General features: G+C 43.9%; 1 protein-coding gene across 1 annotated transcript in view; it reads left to right on the top strand.

Annotated features, from left to right (window-relative positions):
* Positions 1–22,446, top strand: part of csmd3b (CUB and Sushi multiple domains 3b) — a 2,327,439-nt gene that overhangs the window by 1,545,775 nt on the left and 759,218 nt on the right. Inside the window, exon 11 of the mRNA XM_068032163.1 lies at positions 12,173–12,276. Within this exon, the coding sequence (XP_067888264.1) occupies positions 12,173–12,276 (104 nt within the window). The remainder of the gene's footprint in view (positions 1–12,172; positions 12,277–22,446) is intronic.

The following is a 22,446-nucleotide window of genomic DNA, read 5'->3' as shown; positions in this document are numbered from 1 at the left end:
TCTTGAACCACTGCAGTCCTTGGGATGTAGGTACACCCAAAGTGCTGTTTGGAAGGGAGTTCCAGGATTTTGACCCAGCAATGGTGAAGGAACAGCGATGTAGTGCCAAGTCAGGATGGTGTGTGGCTTGGAGGGTAACTTGCAGATGGTGGTATTCCCATGCAACTGCTGCCCTTGTCCTTCTAGGTGGTAGAGATTGCAGGTTTTGAAGGTGCCGTCGAAGGAGCCTTGGTGAGTTGCTGCAGTGCATCTTGTAGATGGTAACACTGCTGCCACTGTGCATCGATGGTGGAGGGAGTGATTGTTGAAGGTGGTGGATGAGATGCCAATCAAGCGAGCTGCTTTCTCCTGGATGGTGTGAACTTCTTGAGTGTTGCTGAAGCTGCACACATCCAGGCAAGTGGACAGTATTCCATCACAGTCCTGACATATTCCTTATAGATGGTGAATAGGCATTGGGGGGACAGGATGTCAGTTAATCGCCGCAGGATTCCCAGCCTGTGACTTGCTGTTGTAGCCACAGCATTTATATGGCTGGTCCAATTCAGTTTCTGGTCAATGGTGACCCCCAGGATGTTGATAGTTGGGGATTCAGCGATGGTAATTCCATTGAACGCCAAGGGGAGATGGTTAGATTCTCTCTCGTTTGAAATGGCCATTGCCTGGCACTAGTGTGGCATGAATGTTACTTGCCACTTATCAGCCCAAGCCTGGATGTTGTCCAGGTCTTGCTGCATATCGAGATGGACTGCTCCAGTATCTGAGGAGTCGCAATTGGTGCTGCACATTGTGCAGTCATCAGTGAACATCCCTCCTTCTGACCTTATGATGGAGGGAAGGTCATTGATGAAGCAACTGAAGATGGTTGAGCCGAGGACACTACGCTGAAGAACTCCTGCAGTGATGTCCTGACACTGAGATGATTAACCTCCAACAACCACAACCATCTTCCTTTGTGATAAGTATGACTCCAACCAGTGGAGAGCTTTCTCCCTGATTCCCATTGACTCCAGTTTTGCTCAGGCTCCTTGATGCCATACTCAGCCAAATGTTGCCTTGATGTCAAGGGCAGTCACTCTCACCTCACCTCTGAAGTTCAACTGTTCTGTCCATCTTTGGACCAAGGCTGTAATGAGGTCAGGTGCCGAGTGCCCCTGGCAGAACCCAAACTGAGTGTCAGTGGGCAGGTTATTGCTGAGCAAGTCCTGCTTGATAGCACTGTCGATGACCCCTTCCATCAGTTTACTGATGATCAGGAGTAGACTCCTAGGGCGGTAATTGGTCAGTTTGGATTTGTCCTGCTTTTTGTGCACGGGACATACCTGGGCAATTTTCCACATTGCCGGGTAGATGCCAGTGTAGATGGACTGGAGCAGCTTGGCTAGGGGCGCAGCTAGTTCTGGAGCACAGGTTTTCAGCAATATTGCTGGAATATTGTCAGGGCCCATAGCCTTTGCAGCATCCAGTGCCTTCAGCCATTTCTTGATATCACGTGGAGTGAATTGGCTAGACTGAAGACAGGTATCTGTGATACTGGGGACCTCAGAAGGTGAGGTCAGATGGATCATCCACTCAGCACTTCTGGTTGAAGTTAGATGTAAATGCTTTAGCCTTCTCTTTTGCACTGATGTGCTCGGCTCCCCCCATTGTTGAGGATGGGGATATTTGTGGAGCCTCCTCCTCCTGTCAGTTGTTTAATTGTCCACCACCATTCACGACTGCATGTGGCTGGACCACAGAGCTTAGATCTGATCTGTTGGTTATGGGATCGCTTAGCTCTGTCTATCGCATACTGCTTATGCAGTTTGGCACGCAGATAGTCCTGTGTTGTAGCTTCACCAGGTTGACGCCTCATTTTTAGGTATGCCTGTTGCTGCTCCTGGCATGCCCTCCTGCACTCTTCATTGAACCAGGGTTGGTCCCCCGGCTTGATGGTAAAGGTAGAGTGGGGGATATGTTGGGTCATGAGGTTACACATTGTGGTTGAATACAATTCTGCTGCTGCTGATGGCCCACAGTGCCTCCTGGATGCCCAGTTTTGAGTTGCTAGATCTGTTTGAAATCTATACCATTTAGCACAGTGGTCGTGTCACATAATACTATGGAAGATATCCTCAATGCAAGGATGGGACTTTGTCTCTACAAAGACTCTGTGGTGGTCACTGTTACCAATATTATCATGGACAGATGCATCTGTGACAGGTAGATTGGTGAGGACGAGGTCAAGTAGCTTTTTCCTTCTTGTTGGTTCCCTCACCACCTGCCGCAGACCCAGTCTAGCTGCTATGTCCTTTAGGACTCGGCCAGCTCAGTCAGTAGTGGTGCCACCGAGCCACTCTTAGCGATGGACATTGAAGTTCCCCACCCATTGGTGTTCAATGTGGAGAAGCACTGATTCATCAGCCGAGGAAAGGCCATAAGTGGTAATCATCAGGAGCTTTCCTTGCCCATGTTTGATCTGCTGCAATGAGACTTCATGGGGTCTGGGGTCAATGTTGAGGGCTCCCAGGGCAACTCCCTCCTGACTGCATACCACTGTGCTGCCACCTCTGCTGGGTCTGTCCTGCCGGTAGGACAGGATATACCCAGGTTTGGTGATGGTGATGTCAGGGACATTGTAAGGTGCGATTCCGTGAGTATGACTATGTCAGGTTGTTGCTTGACTAGTCTGTGGGACAACTCTCCAAACTTTGGCACAAGCACCCAGATGTTCATGAGGAGGACTTTGCAGAGTCAGCAGGGCTGGGTTTGCAGTTGTCATTTCCGGTGCCTAGGTCGATGCTGGTTGGTCCGTCCGGTTTCATTCCTTTGCATTGACTTTGTAGCGGTTTGATACAACTGAGTGGCTTGCTAGGCTGTTTCAGAGGGCATTTAAGAGTCAACCACATTGATGTGGATCTGGAGTCACATGTAGGCCAGACCAGGTAAAGACAGCAAATTTCCTTCCCGAAAGGACATTAGTGAACCAGATGGGTTTATACAACAATGGGCAATGGTTTCATGGTCACCACTAGACTAGCTTTTAATTCCATATTTATTAATTGAATTCAAATTCCACCATCTGCCGTGGTGGGATTCAAACCCATATCCTCCAAAACATTAGCCTGGGGCTCTGGGTTACTATTTTTGTGACATTACCACTACGCCACCGACGGTAAACAAGTGGCTGAGCATGTTAGTTGTTGACTGACAGTATGTCTTACAGTTCTACAGTAATGTTTTGTACAGACTCCAGATTGTGATTTTTCCAAGACGGTTTTGCAAATCTTCACGTTACACAATGCAAATTGTGGTCTCAGTCAGTCTACAATTAACTTAAAGAAATGTTGTGATTGGGAAAATTTTTTAAGTTAACCCCATGTTTGGAATTGCTTGTTTTGAATATTTGAAAACTTCCAGAGCTGGTACAATGGGGATCTGGGAAATTAAATGCTGCCGCAAATGTTATGTTTACTTAACACAAGTTACAACTTTGTGATGTTCATGTTACTTTAATTTAAAAAAAACAACACTTTTTAGCTGCTGATGAACAGTCAATATCCTAACACAATAGTCTATTTACTTTTACCATTTTATACATTTTACAAGTGGTATATCAGTCTCGTTACTGGAACAATAATATACAATCTGGTAGCTCTTACAGGGTTAAAGGCAAAACCAAACTAAATGGGTGACACAAGTGGTTGATAAACCACTGACCAAATTGGCCTCAGCCCTTATTGGTTAGAGAGCAAAGAGTCACACAGGGATCCCCCCCACTCCCGACCCCTCTGCAGTCACTATCAACTGTCTCTTGTTGTCAAATGTATATGTAAGGATGTTGGGTGAGGACAGGATTGGATTTAGTGGAACAATATGCTGACACTCATTGTCTAAGTTCATATGGGAAGAATGGGCATTTGAATGAGTCACTTGAGGGTGACTGATGCATGTGGAACTGTAACTTGCAAAGTCTGCATCTTCAAGAGAAGGGGAGAAAATTAGAAAAGAAAAAGCTGTCAAAGGCAGGTTTATTAGATACTCTTCAATTATAGCAGACAAAAGAAAAACTGGAAATATTGGCTTTTATAAGGATGGAAGAGAATTTTTTATTTCAGTTTAGAGTTAGGAGCCTGTGTTAGTCACAGATACTGGGTGAATTTGGATTAAGTTGAACCGCATTGAAATTGAATTGAATCATGTCAACATTTCTTTACTCCGGTAGACTTTAGAAATGCCAATTGCCAAAGTTGTAATTTTAACTTGAAAGTTGTTGAGCTACAACATGGAAAAAAATGCAAGATTCAGCAAATTTAAGAAAAAATGGAACAGAAAGCTAAAAACTCAAAGCTCCCCAAATGTTAACCTTTTAGGCTAGACTGCAGCTTGCTTTAATTGGCTCAGTTATGGGTCATAATTTTTAATTTAAAAAAATCTTCAGTTCAAAAATCCATACCTACACCAGACAGGAGGCTTGGAAGTAAGTTTGTTTCTCTCCTATGCTATTGGGTTTGTCTCAGTGATTTCACCGATTTGGCTCCTGATTTGATTTCAGTGGTTTGGAGTCAGCAGGGTCACTCACTAGGAATTCAAGTGTATGAAATAGCAATTGAAAATCAACAGCAGTTCAACGTACCTCAGTATTCATTGAAAGTTGCAATTCGTACAACAGCTGTTGCGTATGTTCTGTAGTGAGCAGATTTCCGATTACATTCTGTAGTTAAGTTGAAAACATAGGAATGTCAAAGTTTACAGTGCAATAAAGGCTTTGTGCATGCTGAAAAAGATTGATCACAATGTCTATTATTGCACTGGAGCTTATTGCGATCATATTACATATCGGAATATTATTTGCTATTAAAGCAGAGTATTATTTCTCTGAAACCATTTCCTTTTGTAAGCTGAGTCCAATGTGCTCTCCTCCACTAGTTGCAGAATATCTTTGTTCCTTTTACGTGATGTGAAGCTGTACACAAAACTCCTTGAAATTAATGGGAGGGAGAAAGATAGCTCTGACAGGGAAAACAATACTGTCTTATATATCTTATGAATACTAAATGATATTTAGAACCATAACACATCCTGAACTGCAGATTATCATGTAAGCCTCTTGAACTTTGCTCTTGTGGTTCTTGATGGCACTTTTATGCCTCGGAGTAAATTACAACTTTATTACTTACTATTGACTGGCTACAGTACCATAGTTATTTCATTTGGGAGAAAGATGTAATGGTGACTTATGAAGATTTCCTCAACTGTGGAATATATTTGGTATTTCACTGTTATTCATCATCTGATTGCATTTCACTGGTGAGGGTACTCTGCATGACTCACTATTAATCTTGCCCCTGAGTTATGAGTCTGTCTTCCCCAGGGCAATGGTAATAAATACTTGAAACTTTTCCGCTACACATTCTTTATAATTTCTAACTAAATCTGCTTACAATGACAATAGGCTATTGCTAATGGCTGTGAGTATTGCTTTACCTAAGTAATAAATTGTCACAACAGCCTATATAACATAATGGCCTGGATTTCGCATTAATAATAATGGAGAGACTGTCGGTGCTTACTGTTATGATGGAATAAATCAGACAGCAACTTCCATGGCATGCACATGTGCAGTGGAACACAGAAATCCAGACGTTGCAGACTGAGTTACCCTGTTCCTTCACAGACTGTCCGATAACAGATCCTCGCCAACAGACTCAGCATTAAAATACATGCAACAGCATGAAGTTGGCGTATACATCAACTAGATCCCCACTAAACATGCCAGAAAAAGACAGGGCATGTGCATTGAGCAATACATAGATTTTTAACAGGACAAGTGATCATTGCTGCCAAACAACCTCTCCGGCCTTGAAAATGTAATTTTAGAATTGTAGAGTCTCATTGCTTCAGAAGTTAATTAGTGTTGGAAATTTTTAGAAAGATTTTTTATTTACTTTTTCTGCCTGCCTCTTTTATGTCCCTTGCTTTATTCTATCTTTCTATCCCAATCTTTATTCCACTTTCTGTATATGATTTAAATCTAATTTATATTTCCTGCTTTATACTTCCTGGTTTAGACTCTGCGGGGAAGATTTTTACAGGCCCTTGTAGGCGGGAGGTGCCAGGAAAATTAGAAAAAGTGCATCAGGCTAGTTTGCCAGCATATTCCGAGCTCCTACGCTTTTCCCCGGGTGGGTTGGTGAAGAAGTTGGAATCCTCGTGGCTGAGACTGCAAGGCGATGAAAATCATTAAGGAGGCAATTAAAAGGGATTTTCTCATTGAAACCCCTGGCCAGAATTTAACGCCCATCCCAGGAGCAAGCTAGGAGGCGGGACTGGGCAGAGGGAGGGTGAAATCGTGTTGGAGGCAGGGGGTGTGGTGGTGGCGGTGCTGTGTCCATTGCCTACCCGCCCCCGCTGCTATTTTACCAGTGGCTGGTGAGGTTGCAAGAGGTCTGCCTGCCATTAGGTCAACTGAGGACCTTAGGTTGCCAGAGGTTCCTGGTGACTGTACTTCCTGAAGCCAATTAAGGGCCTGCATATAGCTTTCAGGCCCGGCAGAGGTGGGGTTGCCCTGGCTTTCTAGCCGGTGGGTGGGGTCACTGCCTCCATGAAATTCCAACCCCTCTTTCCCAACAGCAGAGCATTCCAATGCTGTATGCCCAATCTGGCAGCAAGGAGAAGGTGAGAGCACAGAAGGAGGGTCTGCCTGAGTGAAACTGACAAGCTGTGAAAACTTTGTTCATTTGCACTGAAGAGCTACAGAAATGGCCAGGCTAAAAGGCTGCCTTACAAAGCACTGATTCTGTCATTCAGTGCGATCATTGCTTGACAGGTGCCATGAAGACCCCACCTGCCAAGAATGAGGCATATTAATTTTGTCACATGAACATTAATTTTAAACTGTTGCTGGAATGAAGAGATGATTTGTTTAAAGAGATCAGCAGTGGATTTGCATACGAAGAGACAGTGCTCGTAAAGACAATGGGAATTGCTCACTGATTCAATTAACAGAGATTGGTCTGGGCAATGGTGATCCACATCTTGTTGGGGTAAGAGATAGCACTACACAACCACCCCCCACCCTGCTACCAAGAACTTTGGCATCCACAAACGCAGGAGTTTGTTAAAAAAGCGAGTCACATGACTAACCTGATGGTCCAAGTCTGGTTTTGAACTGCTCACAGGACAGCTTGGGTCAGACTGTAGATTGCAACTGAACTTGGAACAAGAGCCTCTCTCCTGTCTGGCTGTCTCTCTTTCACTAATCTCCGGATCCACTGAAGTCATTTAAACCTCAAGAGAGAAAAGGCTCCTGCATCAAAACAAGTTTTAAAGCGTGCACTGGGCCCCAATGAAACAGCAAGACTTACTGTCAACCAAAGACTCTACATTGAACTCAAAGGGCCGTAAATAGAAACTCAGCTATTGCCTCAAACTTTTCCCCTCTATTCTTTCTACTTTTTCTGTCTCTATTTGCGTGTCAGTTTATCTCGTATGCATGCTAGCATGGTTATGTTGCGTATTCATAGTCATTAACTGAATTAGAGTTTAAGATTAATAAGTTTCCACCTTTCTTGTTTAAATCTAAGAAAACCTGTCTGATTGACTTCTTTGCTATACAATTGGAAAGCAGTGAACAAGGATTCACTGAGGGGAAGCTAAAAACACCGTGGTTTTAAAATTAAACCCTGTTATAGTTAAACCAGGCAAAGGCTGAGAGGTACCCCTTTCTCACCTTGTCGTAACACAGGGTTGTACCGTCAGCCTGGAAGGCACTTCAACCAACCAGCACTTCACGCGCCCCCAGCTGCACTTCCCTGATGCCAGCCTTCAGAGCGGCATGGGAGCAGCTTATGCAGCTACACTGTCCCCCTCTGCTAACGGTTTAGGGTAGGGAGCTTTTCACTGCAACATCAGAAGCAGCATGAGTTGCCTACTCTGCAGCCAAATGCCCTTCAACAGTGCAGAGAGGCTGGCCACCGAGATGTAGGTGGAAGGAGGTGAGAGCCTCAGAGATGGTCTACATGCAGAGGACCAGCTGTCCCGACATGTGCAAGCATCAGTGCCGCATGAGGCTCAGCCTGTCACAGCAGGTCATTGCTGACATCTTCAAACTCGTGGTGAAAGATCACCATCCCAGTAGACCAGGTGGACATGCAAAGCCAATACCTGACATGGTGCCTGTCGCCTTAAAGATATATAAATTCTTAATATAATTTCTACATACTTAACAACCTTTATAAAATAAACTTGAAAAAACTATTTAAAAAGAAATTAAGAAATGGAGTAGAACTTAAAAAAAACTTCTTATAAAGTTTGAAAAACTTATGTAATAAAATATAATTTTTTTTTGAAGGCGACTGTGATTCCTTTCTTGCCTCTTTCCAAAGGTGTTCTCGACCATTGATGGCTACTGCGGGGTAGGAGAGGGGAATGTGACCCTACATCAAACCCCTTGAACCTTAGTTTAGTTATACAGCACTGAAACAGGCCCTTCGGCCCACCGAGTCTGTGCCGACCATCAACCACCCATTTATACTAATCCTACACTAATTCCATATTCTTACCACATCCCCACCTGTCCCTATATTTCTCTACCACCTACCTATACTAGGGGCAATTGCTAATGGCCAATTTACCTATCAACCTGCAAGTCTTTGGCATGTGGGAGGAAACCAGAGCACCCGGAGGAAACCCACGCAGACACAGGGAGAACCTGCAAACTCCACACAGGCAGTACCCAGAATTGAACCCGGGTCGCTGGAGCTGTGAGGCTGCGGTGCTAACCACTGCACCACTGTGCTGCCCCTTTAAATTTGAAAATATACATGCTGCAGGTTGGGCTGCTTGAGATAAAGGGAAAATCCACCAGAGCGCAGAATCACAGAATAATACAGGCAGAAGAGGCCCTTTGGCCCGTCGAGTCTGCACCGATGCATTAAAGACACCTGACCTGTCTACCTACTCCCATTTGCCAGCACTTGGCCCATAGCCTTGAATGTTATGACGTGCCAAGTGCTCATCCAGGTACTTTTTAAAGGATGTGAGGCAACCCGCCTCTACCACCCTCCCAGGCAGTGCATTCTAGACTGTCACCACTCTAGGGCAAAAAAGTTCTTCCTCAAATCCCCCTTAAACCTCCAAACCTCAAAGCAAGATATACCTGGATAGTTCTAATATAGAGGCCTGAACATTTGGCTTAACTCTTCATCCCACCCAAATTTTCTACTGCTGCCATGTGGAAACTCCTGAAAACTGTTGTCCCAATGAAGAAAAAACAGTGAACTGTTTTCTCAACATAGCTTTGCATATTGAAAAAAAGTTAAATTCCCTATATTTGGTATACAACAGATCTATGGGTTTACATTGACCTGTGCACTGACTGGATTCTGTAAGAACAGTGCAATTAGACATAAAGAGTTCTTCTTGAAATCATACCACTCTTCCCTGAAGCAATGGAATGTAGGCAATATGACCACTTTGTAACCTACAATAAGTGGTTTTTCAAAAAGCTTGGATGTCATACATAGCTCAGAATAGAGAGAAAGTTTGTTTTTGAAAAGTTGTAGGGTGGGGGACACAAGATTTTCTGTTAATATGCCATGCTCTTGGGGACACAGGATTATCTGATAATGTATAATACTGTTGACATTTGGTCTGGGTTTGGTTTGGATCCTCCTTCAATCTATCTGATTAGATTAGATTATGATTAGATTAGAGATACAGCACTGATTCAGGCCCTTCGGCCCACCGAGTCTATGCCGACCATCAACCACCCATTTATACTAATCCTACACTAATCCCATATTCCTTCCAAACATCCCCACCTGTCCCTATATTTCCCTACCACCTACCTATACTAGTGACAATTTATAATGGCCAATTTACCTACCAACCTGCAAGTCTTTTGGCTTGTGGGAGGAAACCAGAGCACCCGGAGAAAACCCACGCAGACACAGGGAGAACTTGCAAACTCCACACAGGCAGTACCCAGAATCGAACCCGGGTCCCTGGAGCTGTGAGGCTGCGGTGCTAACCACTGCGCCACTGTGCCGCCCTATCTGATTGAGAAGTGTGAGGAAAAGAAGCTAAGCTTAACTTTGCTTTTCTAAATTCAATTTGGGGGATATCATACCAAAATAACAGTTCTCCGTTGATGCCACTGAAGCCAAAATCACTTTGCATTGGTACATACTGTGAAACAGAACTGGCTCAATATGATGTACTGGGTACCTGTATAAGTTGAAAGTATTGGTTCCGTGAGGCTATTTGGCATCTCACACCCTAAGTATATTTCTCAAATAACCTCAATACTTTGACAAGATTTTTGCAGTCAGCTGTTAAATTCTTCCAATTTGACATTCCACAGAGAGGGCATTGATGACCTCCTGCTAAAAGATTTGCTGAAGTGTGAAAGAAGACAGCGTGACATCTCATTATTTCATCGTTTGTGAGGAATACAACTTTCATCACTCATCACTTACGTCTGCCAAGTACATATTTCTGTAATAGAACTGATGTTTGAAGAAAGTTAGGACTGATACTAAATTAACTAAATAGGATCCTGCCAGGAACGTGTTGATAAATGTAGAATTCAGAAAACTCGTAAACTCCAACTGTTTGATTTCCAATGACTTTCCTGTTTAAAACTTGGCTGCTGATTTGTTTGCTTATAGATTTCCACAATACAATGTGCAACTATTTAAATGCTTACTTCTTTGATTGCAAACTCCAATTTTTAAATAATTACAGCATAGGTTGAAATTGTGCTGCTACAATACATACAATCTACAAACAGTTTGATTGTCTATAAAGAGATTATATGACAGCCATGACATTTGATGCTATTTGCAGTATCACTAAGGACTTTTTGTTGCCAATGCAAAGAATTTAGGCATATTGAAGAGGAGGAATCTATTACACTTTAGAAAATATAATTTGTACTATATTGTCATTTTCGTTGTGACAAAAGCTTCACAAATATCAAACAAATGTCATGCTAGGCCCTCACCTGCCAAGAATGAGGCACATTAATTTTGTCACGAACATTGATTTTAAACTGTTACTAGGAGTGAAGAAAGGACTTGTTAAACAGATCAGCCTTGGCTGGAAAGACATTTGCATATTAACAGACCGTGTTTGGTAGGACAAAGCAGCCATTCCCTGATACATTCAACCCACAATGGACTTTTGATCACCAGACGTTGAAGCTGGGGGAGCTCGCATTTCAGATTGACTGCTAAGAATTCCGAATACACAAATGAACATGGTCAAACCACCTAGTCACATGACTAACCTGCTGGGCAACCTGGGTTTTTTCTGAATTGTACAAATAGTTTGAATCTGCAAAAGTCTGTTTGCTCCTGGACTGAGAAGATGTCTCTCCTGTTTGCTCCCATCTCTTTCTCACAAGCCTCTGAATCCACTGAAGACACATGAACCCCAAGAGAGAAAAGTCTCCTGCAGTGAACAAGGTTTAAGATAAATACTGGACCCCAATGAAAAGCAAGATCTACCTACAATCAAGGACTCTACAGTGAGCTCAAAGAACCGTAACAAAAAACTCTTCAGATATTGCCTCAACCTTTTCCACTTTCTTTTTCTTCTGCTCTTTTCTGTCTCTATTTGCATATATGTATTGCGTATGCATGCTAGTGTGGGTGTGTTGTGTATCCGTAGGCGTTAGCCGAATTAGAGTTTTTAATACATTTCAACTTCTTCTTTAAACCTAACAAAGGCTGTTTGTGCTTTTTATTTGCCTTATAATTGGAAAGCGGTGAACAACGATTCACCAAGGGGGAGCTAAAAACACGGTGTGTTTAAAAATAAAACCCTGTTACAGTAAAACCTGGTGAAGGCTACAAGGGGACCCTAGACCTCTTTCTCACCTGGTCATAACACAAATGTTTTATAATCTGGCAAACACAATCAGATTTCAGTAAACAATTAATTTCTGATGGAGTCTAATCTACCATTATCATATTAAATGTAACAATTTAAGGAAATGGTTGGAAAATGCTAATGATTTAGTTGTCTGCACAAAATCACGAGTGGAACTGTGTGTTTATATTAAGCAAAATGATGAGAGACATTCTTTGGCTGTGAACTAAATAGTCAACACAAAGGACCAGATACTTGGGCTTTTGAAAGTTCTATACTAAATGCTCTGTTATTGTCTTAACTGTTTCAACACCAGGTAATCCAGATTGACTTTGAAGAATTTGACTTGGAGATAGGCTACGACACCCTCACAATCGGTGATGGAGGAGAAGTGGGTGACCCTACCACTGTCCTGCATGTGTAAGTGCATTATTGATCAATCATCGGCTTTAAACAAGAGTTTCAGATTATTATACTCATGGAACGCAGTTGAATCCAAAACTTCACCAAACACATTCACTTTCATTTTCTTAAATACTGAATTTTGAATGGTAAATGTAAGAAAGTATCCCATAGCAAACTCTAGTAATGTCTCTTAATATTTCACCTGAATAAAAATAAGCCTGACCAAGGAAGTAGATTTGCTAAACAAAACAGAAAGTGCTGAAATATGCGGCATCTAAAGAGAAAGAAAAAAGATGGGTTAACATTTTGGGTGGGAGCCCTTGTCAGAATTGAAAGGGAAGGATAGTGAGTTCCTTTACAGGACTGATTAAAACGAAAAGGGGCAGTGCAGCAAGTAAAGGTATGATGTACTGTTAGAACAGTGAAAAGACATGGAAAAGGCAAAAGCTGAGTAGAACAGTTCTAAGGTGGTCAGAAATATTATGGAATATGAATGAAAATTGGAAAAAAAAACTGATTCCTAAGGTATGAAGTTGCTGAGGTCAATGATCGTTGGAGTGCCCAGGAGAATGTTACAATACAATTCAAAGTTACAAAGTGTTTATGTATCAGAAGTCCACTTGGCCTAATTAAATCATCCATCCAGAACGACACTACACACTCTATATTGCTACATCTAGTTATTCTTAAATAACTCCAGGGTATTTGCCTTCACCACTCTGGGCATTCATTACAAATGTTAGTTACTCTCTGCATAAAGACAAATGCGTATCTTCTCGTTTTAATCCCACTGCTAAATTTAAAGTAATTTTACAGATTAATCTTTTTGTACCATTTACGATCTTATATACCTCAATAAGATCATGCCTCAAATATCATCATGTCCGACTGAAAATTCAGGGCTCCAAAATTGCTGCATTGACAGAGCATGTAAGTCAATAATGGTGCCTTTCTGGGACCAGGAATGTCTGATGGGGCTGAATCATGCCAGGCTTCTGCTGTACAAGCACGCCAGTCTGCGTTCCGTTCCATTTCAGGGTGTACAGAAAAACAGCCTGTCCTCCCAGTAGCAGTCAGGTGCAAATGCTGGCCTTCCTGCCCACTCTTGGGAATACACGTCACTGTTTAGAAGGTACAGTTTGTCAGAACCTGTTGATCAAGCTGGAAGTAGTTGGTAAAAGGCCACTGCTCAATTGACCTTGTTTGTGGAGACTTTTGACTATATATTAGGACTCGCTGAAGTTATTGCACAAATTTGTTTACTCACATGCATGAAACTTTCCCTCCAATCTGCATTTCCATTAACATGTTTGCTATTTCAAGATATTCAGTTAAACAAGACCTAAGAGTTGCACAGTGGAATTCCAAATGGGATCCCACTTTATATAATGTTCATACTATTAAGAACATAAGAAATAGGAGCTGGATTGTCCATTTGGCCCCTCAAGCCTGCTGCACCATTCAACAAGATTATGGCTGATCTTGTACCTCAACTCCCCCTTCCTGTACTATACCACATTATTGTACTGGACAAGGAAGAGCATTAGGGGTTAGATTTTATTCCAGCAATGGGGGTCCCGTCAGCGGGCTGGAAGGCGGAGGGAGAACCTGCCTTGGCCCTCTGTCAGACCCCCGTAGCTATTTAATGGCGGGCAGCCTTGGGGATACCGTCCCTTTTAGGGATGAGCTCCTGCCTCCAAGAGCTGCTGGCCAATGTGAAGGCAAGCAAATCTGCAGTACTGGCAGTGTCACTGGGAGCAGTGGCCACTGCCAGTACTGCAGGAGACCCTGCAGAGGAGGAGACCGGAGGACATCCTGGAAGAGGTAAGTTGGGTCTGGTTGCTGAGGCCATTTCGGCAGGCCCCGACAGTGTAGTGGGGTGGTTGTTGGTGAGGGTTGGGGGTGGTGGGGGGGTGTTCTCGGGGGGCATGGTGATCACCACCATGGGAGGGGTTGGGGGGAACTTGAGGGCCCAGGAGCACTCCCCAAAGGAGAGACACCCCCGACTCTGCTAGGACACTGCCAGGTCAGGCCTGGCAGTGTCTCCACACGGTGGCAGGCCCCTCTACCTTCCACAAAATTGAAGTGGAAGTGGGAAGAGACCCTTAAGTGGCCATTAATTGGTCACCTGAGGGCTTCGAATGGCCAGGGCCAGGAAGACTGCTCTCGATCTTTCCCGGCCTGGACAAATGCCAGGTGTCTGGGCAACATCGGGAACGCGCTCCCGGCAATTTTGTTTGCCCCTCACCTCTATGCCTGTGTCCAAGGGCAGAACAAAATTCAGATTCCAGATTAATTAATCAGCATGGGAGAAGAGAAAGACCACCCCAGTGTTACCAATGCAGCAGAATTTATCAATCGAAATACACATTCCAAGATCTTTCTCATAAACTCTGTTTCAGCAAGCTGTGCTTCTGCCATGAAAATCTGGAGGAAATCTGCTCACTGCTGGAGCCAGGTTTAAAACCAATATCTACAGCACAGACAGCTGACTGAGGCAGGCAAAATGACCACCGTTCTTAACTTTTATGCCATCGATCCATAGCAGGGAGCTGGAGAAAACTTTGTGAGATCAACCAACTTGCTGTGCACTGCTTCATAAGACAAATTACTAATGTCCTCTTTGCCAGGGCAGGTCAATACATACTACTTAACAGCACTCTTATGTCAGCGCAGACACGATCGGCTGAATGGCCTCCTTCTTTGCCGTAACTTTTCTATGATTCTTTGCAGATTATGGAGAGTGCCATCAAACATTACAGAAGTTCTGGATTCCCCAGGGGTGACAGGCCCTTGGATTGGCATTACATGCCACAAATGTAAATCTCCCCTATTCATATGAATCATCAAAGCTTCCTTATCTAAAAGTACAGTTCCTCTGTGTTGATAGGCACAATTGCTTGCACGTTAATTCACAACTTGCTTGGAACCGCCATATTGTGTTTATCATTAATCAGTTTAGTACCTCAGCTGCAGGATGGCTGCTGTGTGATAAGTCACTATTTCCATGGCTCATGATCTTTGCAGGACCACCAATGTTGCTGAGCAGCACTACAGTGAAGCACACACAAAGACAGCAGAATGTTAACCAAACCATATGGTTGCTTAAAGTAAGGATCTGGTGTCTCTGTATCTGAATGTGCCTTGCAGTGTGCATCCAACACCATCACATGAATTGTGGTAGATATGTGCTTTTATTTTAAAAGATGGCTGGTGGTAAATTTTCACAGAGGATGCCAGACAAGCTAATGATGAACCTGCTGATGCTGTAGGTCTGCCCATGAAGCATTGGAAGCACATATAGTGGTGAGTGTTGTTCGACTGCTGAGACATGGATTATTTTGACATGCCTTCACAGATGAACAGAACACTATTATTTGGAAGTCTCAGCCCATCAACAATCCTCCACTTCCTCTTAACAATTTCTTTATGGTGATAGTAAAATCCTTGCTCTTCACAGCTACCCATCATATCCTACTCTTGAGCCTCATCGGCACATTACTTATTCCCTGTTGTGTAGCAAGAGAACCAAGCAGTCTTGTCTCAACTATTCCAGTGATTCATGACAACTATTTTAATAAAACTAATCATTTGCTTTATTCATCATGCACACTCCTTGCAATCACACACGCTTTCTCTGACTTATTCGAATAATTTTTCTATTTGCCGTCTGAAGGCCTTGGGTCTGAAATATAGGCGACTGCCACAAAATGTTATGAGGCTTTTTGGATGGAGGTAGCCAATCTCTCAGGGTTCCCAAGTCCTGGGACAGGCTGACTTTGTCATGACAGCCTGGTCCTGCCAAGATGAAGACTCCTATAGGAAGCTGATAGACTGCTCGTCAGTGCTGCTATGAGGGAAAGCAGTTTTGAAGCACTCACGCCATGTTCTCCACTGGTACTGGGAAAATAATTCAGGTAACCAGAGGTCAGTGGGTGAGCGTACCTCACAGAATCAGAAAAATCCTTAAATCCCAGAGAGAGAACCAACCAAACATCCTTTAATCCTTCAAAAATGTTGCCTGCATATTTGTAGTCCAGTTGACATTGACCTTTCCAGACAGTCCCCCAAAGACTGCAGTCCTTTCTCCATTGCCTCTACTTTGAGTTAATTGACTTGCCTTCATCCCTCATGAAGCTGGGGAAACTTTGCTGGTACCCTGGTAGCTATCATTTCCTCCAAGCTTTCTTACAATGAATTAAATCCGTCTTGAAATTGGTGCACAGCAATGAACCCCTGTCCCTACAGAAAAGTCTCCTACAGTGAACAAGGTTTAAGAAGAATACTGGGCCACAATGAAAAGCAAGACTACCTACAATCAAGGACAACAGCGAGTTCGAAACACAGTAAAAACCCCGCTTCAGAGATTGCCTCAAACCTCTCCATTTTATTTTTCTTCCACTCTTTTCTGTCGATGTTTGCATGTGTGTATCGTGTATGCATGCTCGCGTGGGGCACGACGTGTATCCGTAGGCGTTATCCAAATTAGAGTTTAAGTTTAAGGTTTAATAAATTTCATTTTTCTTCTTTAAACCTGAGAAAACCTGGTTGTGCACATTTCTTTGCCTTATAATTGGAAAGCGGTGAACAAGGATTCACCAAGGGGGAGCTCAAAACACGGTGTGTTTAAAAATAAAACCCTGTTACAGTAAAACCTGGTGCGTTTAAAAATTAAATCCTGTTACAGTAAGACCAGGTGAAGGCAGTAAACGACCCCTAGACACCTTTCTCACCTGGTCATAACAATAAACAAATTGATGTAATGGGTCATTTTAAACTTTTCTGTCTGGACAGTAAATTGGAGGAGTGGATCGCCTAAGCATGGTAGAACATGTCTGATTTATGATCTATTGATTTCTACTGAGGTCGATAGAAGACAGACATTCTGCTCTACCAGGTTACCAACCAGCCTGTGAAATATATTCCCAAATCTTCAAAATGACACCACATAAGCACAGCAGAAGAAAGACAGCACTGAAGTGACAGAATATCCAATTGAGATGAAATGTAAATATTGAAGAAAAAGGAATTCAGATTATCTGTCATGTTTCCATCCTATTTCCTTCCTCCAGCCAAGCTTGGTTTGTGTATCTCTTCTCTTCCACTGGCTTCTGCAAAACCTTTCAACATATTTAATCATTTTCCAAAATTGTGGTCTCAGGGTGTTAAAGGTTCATTCATACATCCCTTTCTGTTTCTGAAAAACTTTGGGCCACAGGATTGGGCTCAGTAGTGCCATTGGTGTCAGCGATATGAGTCCAGAGTCCCGAAAATGGCAGCCAATTAGCTTGTGGCCCGGCATGGCCCGCGCAGTACGAGATGCTTGTAAGGGTGTTAGCACAGACATGCCGTGCGTGCATCGGAAGCATGTAGAATGGGAAAATCATGTTGTCACTCAGATTCTGATGCTCATTTGGTGCTTGATCTGCCACTTTGGACCTCTCAGGTCCTACTGACACCCTTCCTTAAATACTTTCATCTGAACATGTGTACAGCTGTACAAGGGACCCCCACCCCACAACCCCACGAGTACAATTCAAAGGGAACAGCAAAGGACATTCAGGTGAGCTGCCTTTGACTTTCTTTTGCTGCTGCTGAGTTCGTGGAAGTGCTGTGTACTGTGTTGTTCGGGGAGTTCTGAAAAGTTGTTGGAGTCAGAAGGGATTGGAATTTTATGAGGAGTTCAGTGGAGTTTGAAGGCCTGTCACAAGAAAACCTGCTATCACTCATCATGGGAGCTGTGGTTGCCATCTCTCATGGGCTGCAGTTCAACAGGAACATGGAGCACAAGCAGCAGGGAGGAGAAGCTCTGTGCAGAGGGAAGAAGAGGAGGCCTCTCGATAGGAGGCGATGCCCATAAGGGTCTTCAGCGAGCACTTCTCTTATTTCCATCTCAGCCAGCAGCAGTATCTGAGGTGGCTACAATTCACCAAGGAGGTGGTGACTGAACTGTGCCAAATCCTCCAGCCGCAGAGCAAGGTAAGCATGGCACTGCCAGTGGCCATGAAGATCACCTCCAAGCTTCTGTGCCTCGGGATCATTCCAGAGTGGAGCTGGCGACAGTGGCAACATCTCAGTTTGCCCTGCTTTACTGCAACAGGCAGATAACAGATTCCCAGTTTGTCAGGAGAGGGGAGTTCATACTTCTCGCTATATCCAGACAGAAGCAGGAGGAGTGGGCATGAGGCTTTGCCAGGGTAACGGGATTCTCAATGGTTCAGGGAGCCATTGCATGCACCACATATGAAGAAGGTGATGTACTGGTACCGCAAAGGGTTCCAGTCCATTAATGTGCATCTGGTGTGTGACTGTGCAAAGAACATTATGTTGGTGAGTGTTCGCTATCCTGGAAGCATCCACAATGATTTCATCTTATGCCAGTCAATTGTTCCGTTCATATTTGAGCCACCATGAGGAACTAGAGGGTGGCTGCTGGTGACAAAGGTACATGACTCCCCTCCACCACCTGAACAAATGTGGACAGGCGCATACAAGGAGATCCATGCTGCCACCAGGAACACATGGAACAAACCACTGGTGTTCTAAAGCAATGGTTCCACTGTCTGAACTGCCAGAGGGAACCCTACAATACTCACTGAGCATGTCTCCAAATTCATGGCGGTCTGCATGTTACACAACCTGGCTCTCATTCAGTGCAGCCCTTTCTAACAGGGCTTTAGCAAGGACCACGGGAGGAGGAGGAGGAAGGGACAAGGCATCCATAGCTCTGTATAGGCTGTTTGTAAGTGGTTAATCAGACTCTGCCTCCCCAAGAATCATGCCACATCACCATTGCTTCACAATTCCTGAGTCATCCGTCACTCTGCAACAGAGCCTTGGCCAAAATCCTGAAATAAAAGACGCCCAACAAAAAAAAAATCCATAACAAATTTAACCAACAACATTTCCAATACATACAAAACTGAAATAATCACCCTTGTGAATTCCTTTAGTGCCTGTCTTGCGGGTGCCTTTGCCTGTCTTAGTGCTCCTACACAGTGCTACCCCAGTGGCTGCAGCATGCCTGGTGGAAGGCTGCTGAATTTCTGTGCGGGAGACTACAGCTGGCCTTGCAGGATGAACTCGAGCGGCTCTGGGCCTTGAGGGCCCGGCTTTGCTCTGCCCCACCCCAGAATGGGTGGCAATAGTCTGAGCTGACTGGCTTTGGCGGAGTGGCAATGGTGGGTACACAGATGCTGTCATCCTGAGACAGGATAGAAGGTTGGATCACCACAGCCACTGCCACTTCACTGGGGCAGCACCTCAGCACTCCTAGTAATCTGCTGGAGCACACTTTGCTGGACTGCTGTGCAAGCCTGCCTATCCTTTTGAGCACAGGTATCGCAGCTATAATGGCAGCAGTCTGAGCCTGCATGGCACCAAGCTGGGCTTCATGGATTTCATGACCTCAGTCTGAGCTTCCACTGCAGCGCATCGGATGACTTCTGCCTGTGCTGCAATAGAATCTGAGACCTTGACCCCAGACATTGCGTTGCCGCGGGATTCGCCAGTGCTGTCTTGGAATTGGCCATCACATACACACTGGAAAGGCTAGGCTCCAAGCTGTATGCAAAGCCCTGTGCCAAGTTGGAGAATCCTCCGTGCTCCTAGATATTAACCATAGGCTCTCTGCAGGCTTGCCAGTGCATTCTTTTGTACACCGCCCCATTAAAGTCCTCATTTGAGTCCTCTGCACCAAAACTTATCTGCGAAGAGGACTTTCATTTTTGAGAAAGACTGGGAGATGCGACTGGGAGGAATTATCTGCAAGGATACCTTTCTGAATTAGAACACTGTAACATATAAATGTGGTGTGGGGTTTTCAGGTGTGTTAATAAGTTAATGGGAAACACCTTTCTCTGTAATTTAGTATATTGGCTACCTACTAGGTGCTGTTTAGTTAATGTTGATTTTTAGTCTAGTTGTTGTAGTAGAAGTCTTAAAATGTGAAATCTTGTGTAATTAATAGGTCTGGGGAATTCATATCTCTTGTTTTAAAGTTAACAGTCTCTACTGAGGTCATAACAGCGGTGAAGCAAACAATGACATGGATGTTCTTGTTGTTGATACCTGACCTAACTGACCCAAGGGGCTAAATTTCTAGATTTACCCGAAAGTCCCGCTGCTGGGACGAAAGTGGGAGGAGACCCTACTTTGGCGAGCAGCATACTGCTGGCAGTGGGGCTGCCATCCAATTGAGGATGGCGGCTCACCTCCGAGAGCTGCTGGCCCAATCAGAGGGCCGGCAGCTTAACAGCCTTGGCAGCACCATCACTAGTGGAGGCCACTGCTGAGATTGCAGCTCCAGGATGAGAGCGAGATGTCCTTGAAGAGCCGGTAGGTTTTGGGGAGCTGGGGCCAGGCAGGAAGGCTCCAGTGATTGGGGTGAGTGTGTGTAGGTTGTGGTGCACCGCTGGTACCATTGCTGCGGGGTTCCCTACAAGGGCCATGGAGTGCCCATAAAGGATGGCCCCACCTGCAGTCTCCCCACATGGCGGCAATTCCTCCTGCCATAGGCAAAATGCCTGGAGGGAAAGGAAGTACCCCTTAATTGTGCCATTAAGTGGCTCAGTTTTCAGCCCATTGGCCGGCCGCAAGCATTGCAGCGGCAAGACATTTACTCCCCTCCCAATACTTTCCCTTGCCATATTGCCAGCCTTCCTACCTCCCAGCCCATTTCTAATGGGCCGAGAAAACTCAGCCCAACATATCTTTTACCTCTTATTCAGAAGGTTGTGTCAAGCTGCACTCCAGAGTCTTAAGCACATTATCTACTTCTCTTGTGTAATAATTATGTAATAATGATAATGATGGTTGACAGGACTTATGTTTTTTGTGTTTTAAGGTATCACATTTTTATTCCAACTTAGTAAATGAAGAAGTCAGAGTATTGCACTTCAGCACAGTATTTAGGGATGATATATTGTCAGCAGAGCTTTCTTTCAGATGAGATACTAAACTATCAGGTAGATGCAACAGATTCCATGGCAATATTCTGTGAAGAGCAGAGGGGTTCTCCCAGTGTCCGAGCCAAAATTATCCCTCAACCAACATCATGAAAACAGATGACTTGTTGTTCATTTATCTTATCACTGTTTGCAAGAGCTTGCTGTCCACAAATTAGCTGCTATGTTTCGCTACATTACAACTGTAACTGCACTTCAAAAATGCTTCATCAGCTGTAATGCACTCTTGGACACCAAAGTTGTGAAAGGCATTTAAAAAAATATTACTTTCTTTAACAAAGCCAAAGTTTGATAATTGGTACCAGTAGTAGTTTGTTAAGTCATCTATTTTATTTTGTGCCACTGTGTGAAGAACAAAAAGTTTTTTTTTAAAGATCAAGATTAAAGTTGGGGGAGTGGCACTAGGTGAATTGCTCCTTCAGAGAGCCAGCACAGACATGACAGGCTGAATGACCTCCTTCTGTGCTGTAACAATTCTGTGATTCAGTAACATGTAGTGGCCAAGGATTTTTTTGCATAGTCCACTGTAAACCTAAAATAAGACATCTGGAACTCCTTAGATTATTTCCTGATTGTGTCATAACTGGTCTGCTGTTACACATTGGAGCAAAAGACGGATACTTTAAAACACACAAAAACGCAAGTTCTATCGATCCTTGTTTTCTTGTTATGCTTGGATAATTATTGTTCAAGGAAAGTAGAATGGCAGCACAGGAAAGAAAGGAAAACAATTGCTAACACAATAATGCTGACTGATTCCTTCCCTTACACAACTTCCAAATGCAGGACCAAATCCTAGAACAGTATGGCTTACGTACATCATGTGAGAAACAAAAAAGGTGCAACTGATTTCCATGGCTTGGTGGGTAATGCAGGATTTGGTATGGATCCATACCTACTGGGTATGCTGATGTTTGCCAGTTGGCAGTGGGAATGTAGCTATTGCCATCTGAACCCTTGACTGGGAAAGGGAAAAATCAACCAGCGTATTTGTACCCACTGACTTTTGCCAGAAAGTGCAAAGCGTATATATTGTGAGATTAGGATCAGAATAAGCTCCAATTACAACTGCAAATCAAACCACCACCACAACCCCACCCCCTGCTAAACCCCACCATGGTCAAATAGCTACAAACATCATGCTGGCTTACATAGTTTGATTGTTTAAGTGAGGTGCTAGAAAGTAGTTGATGAGTAGGATATATCTAAGTTACACTGC

Source organism: Heterodontus francisci, chromosome 5 (assembly GCF_036365525.1).
Source record: "Heterodontus francisci isolate sHetFra1 chromosome 5, sHetFra1.hap1, whole genome shotgun sequence".
NCBI classification, from domain to species: Eukaryota; Metazoa; Chordata; class Chondrichthyes; order Heterodontiformes; family Heterodontidae; genus Heterodontus; species Heterodontus francisci.
This window is presented reverse-complemented; position numbering and strand designations above follow the sequence as displayed.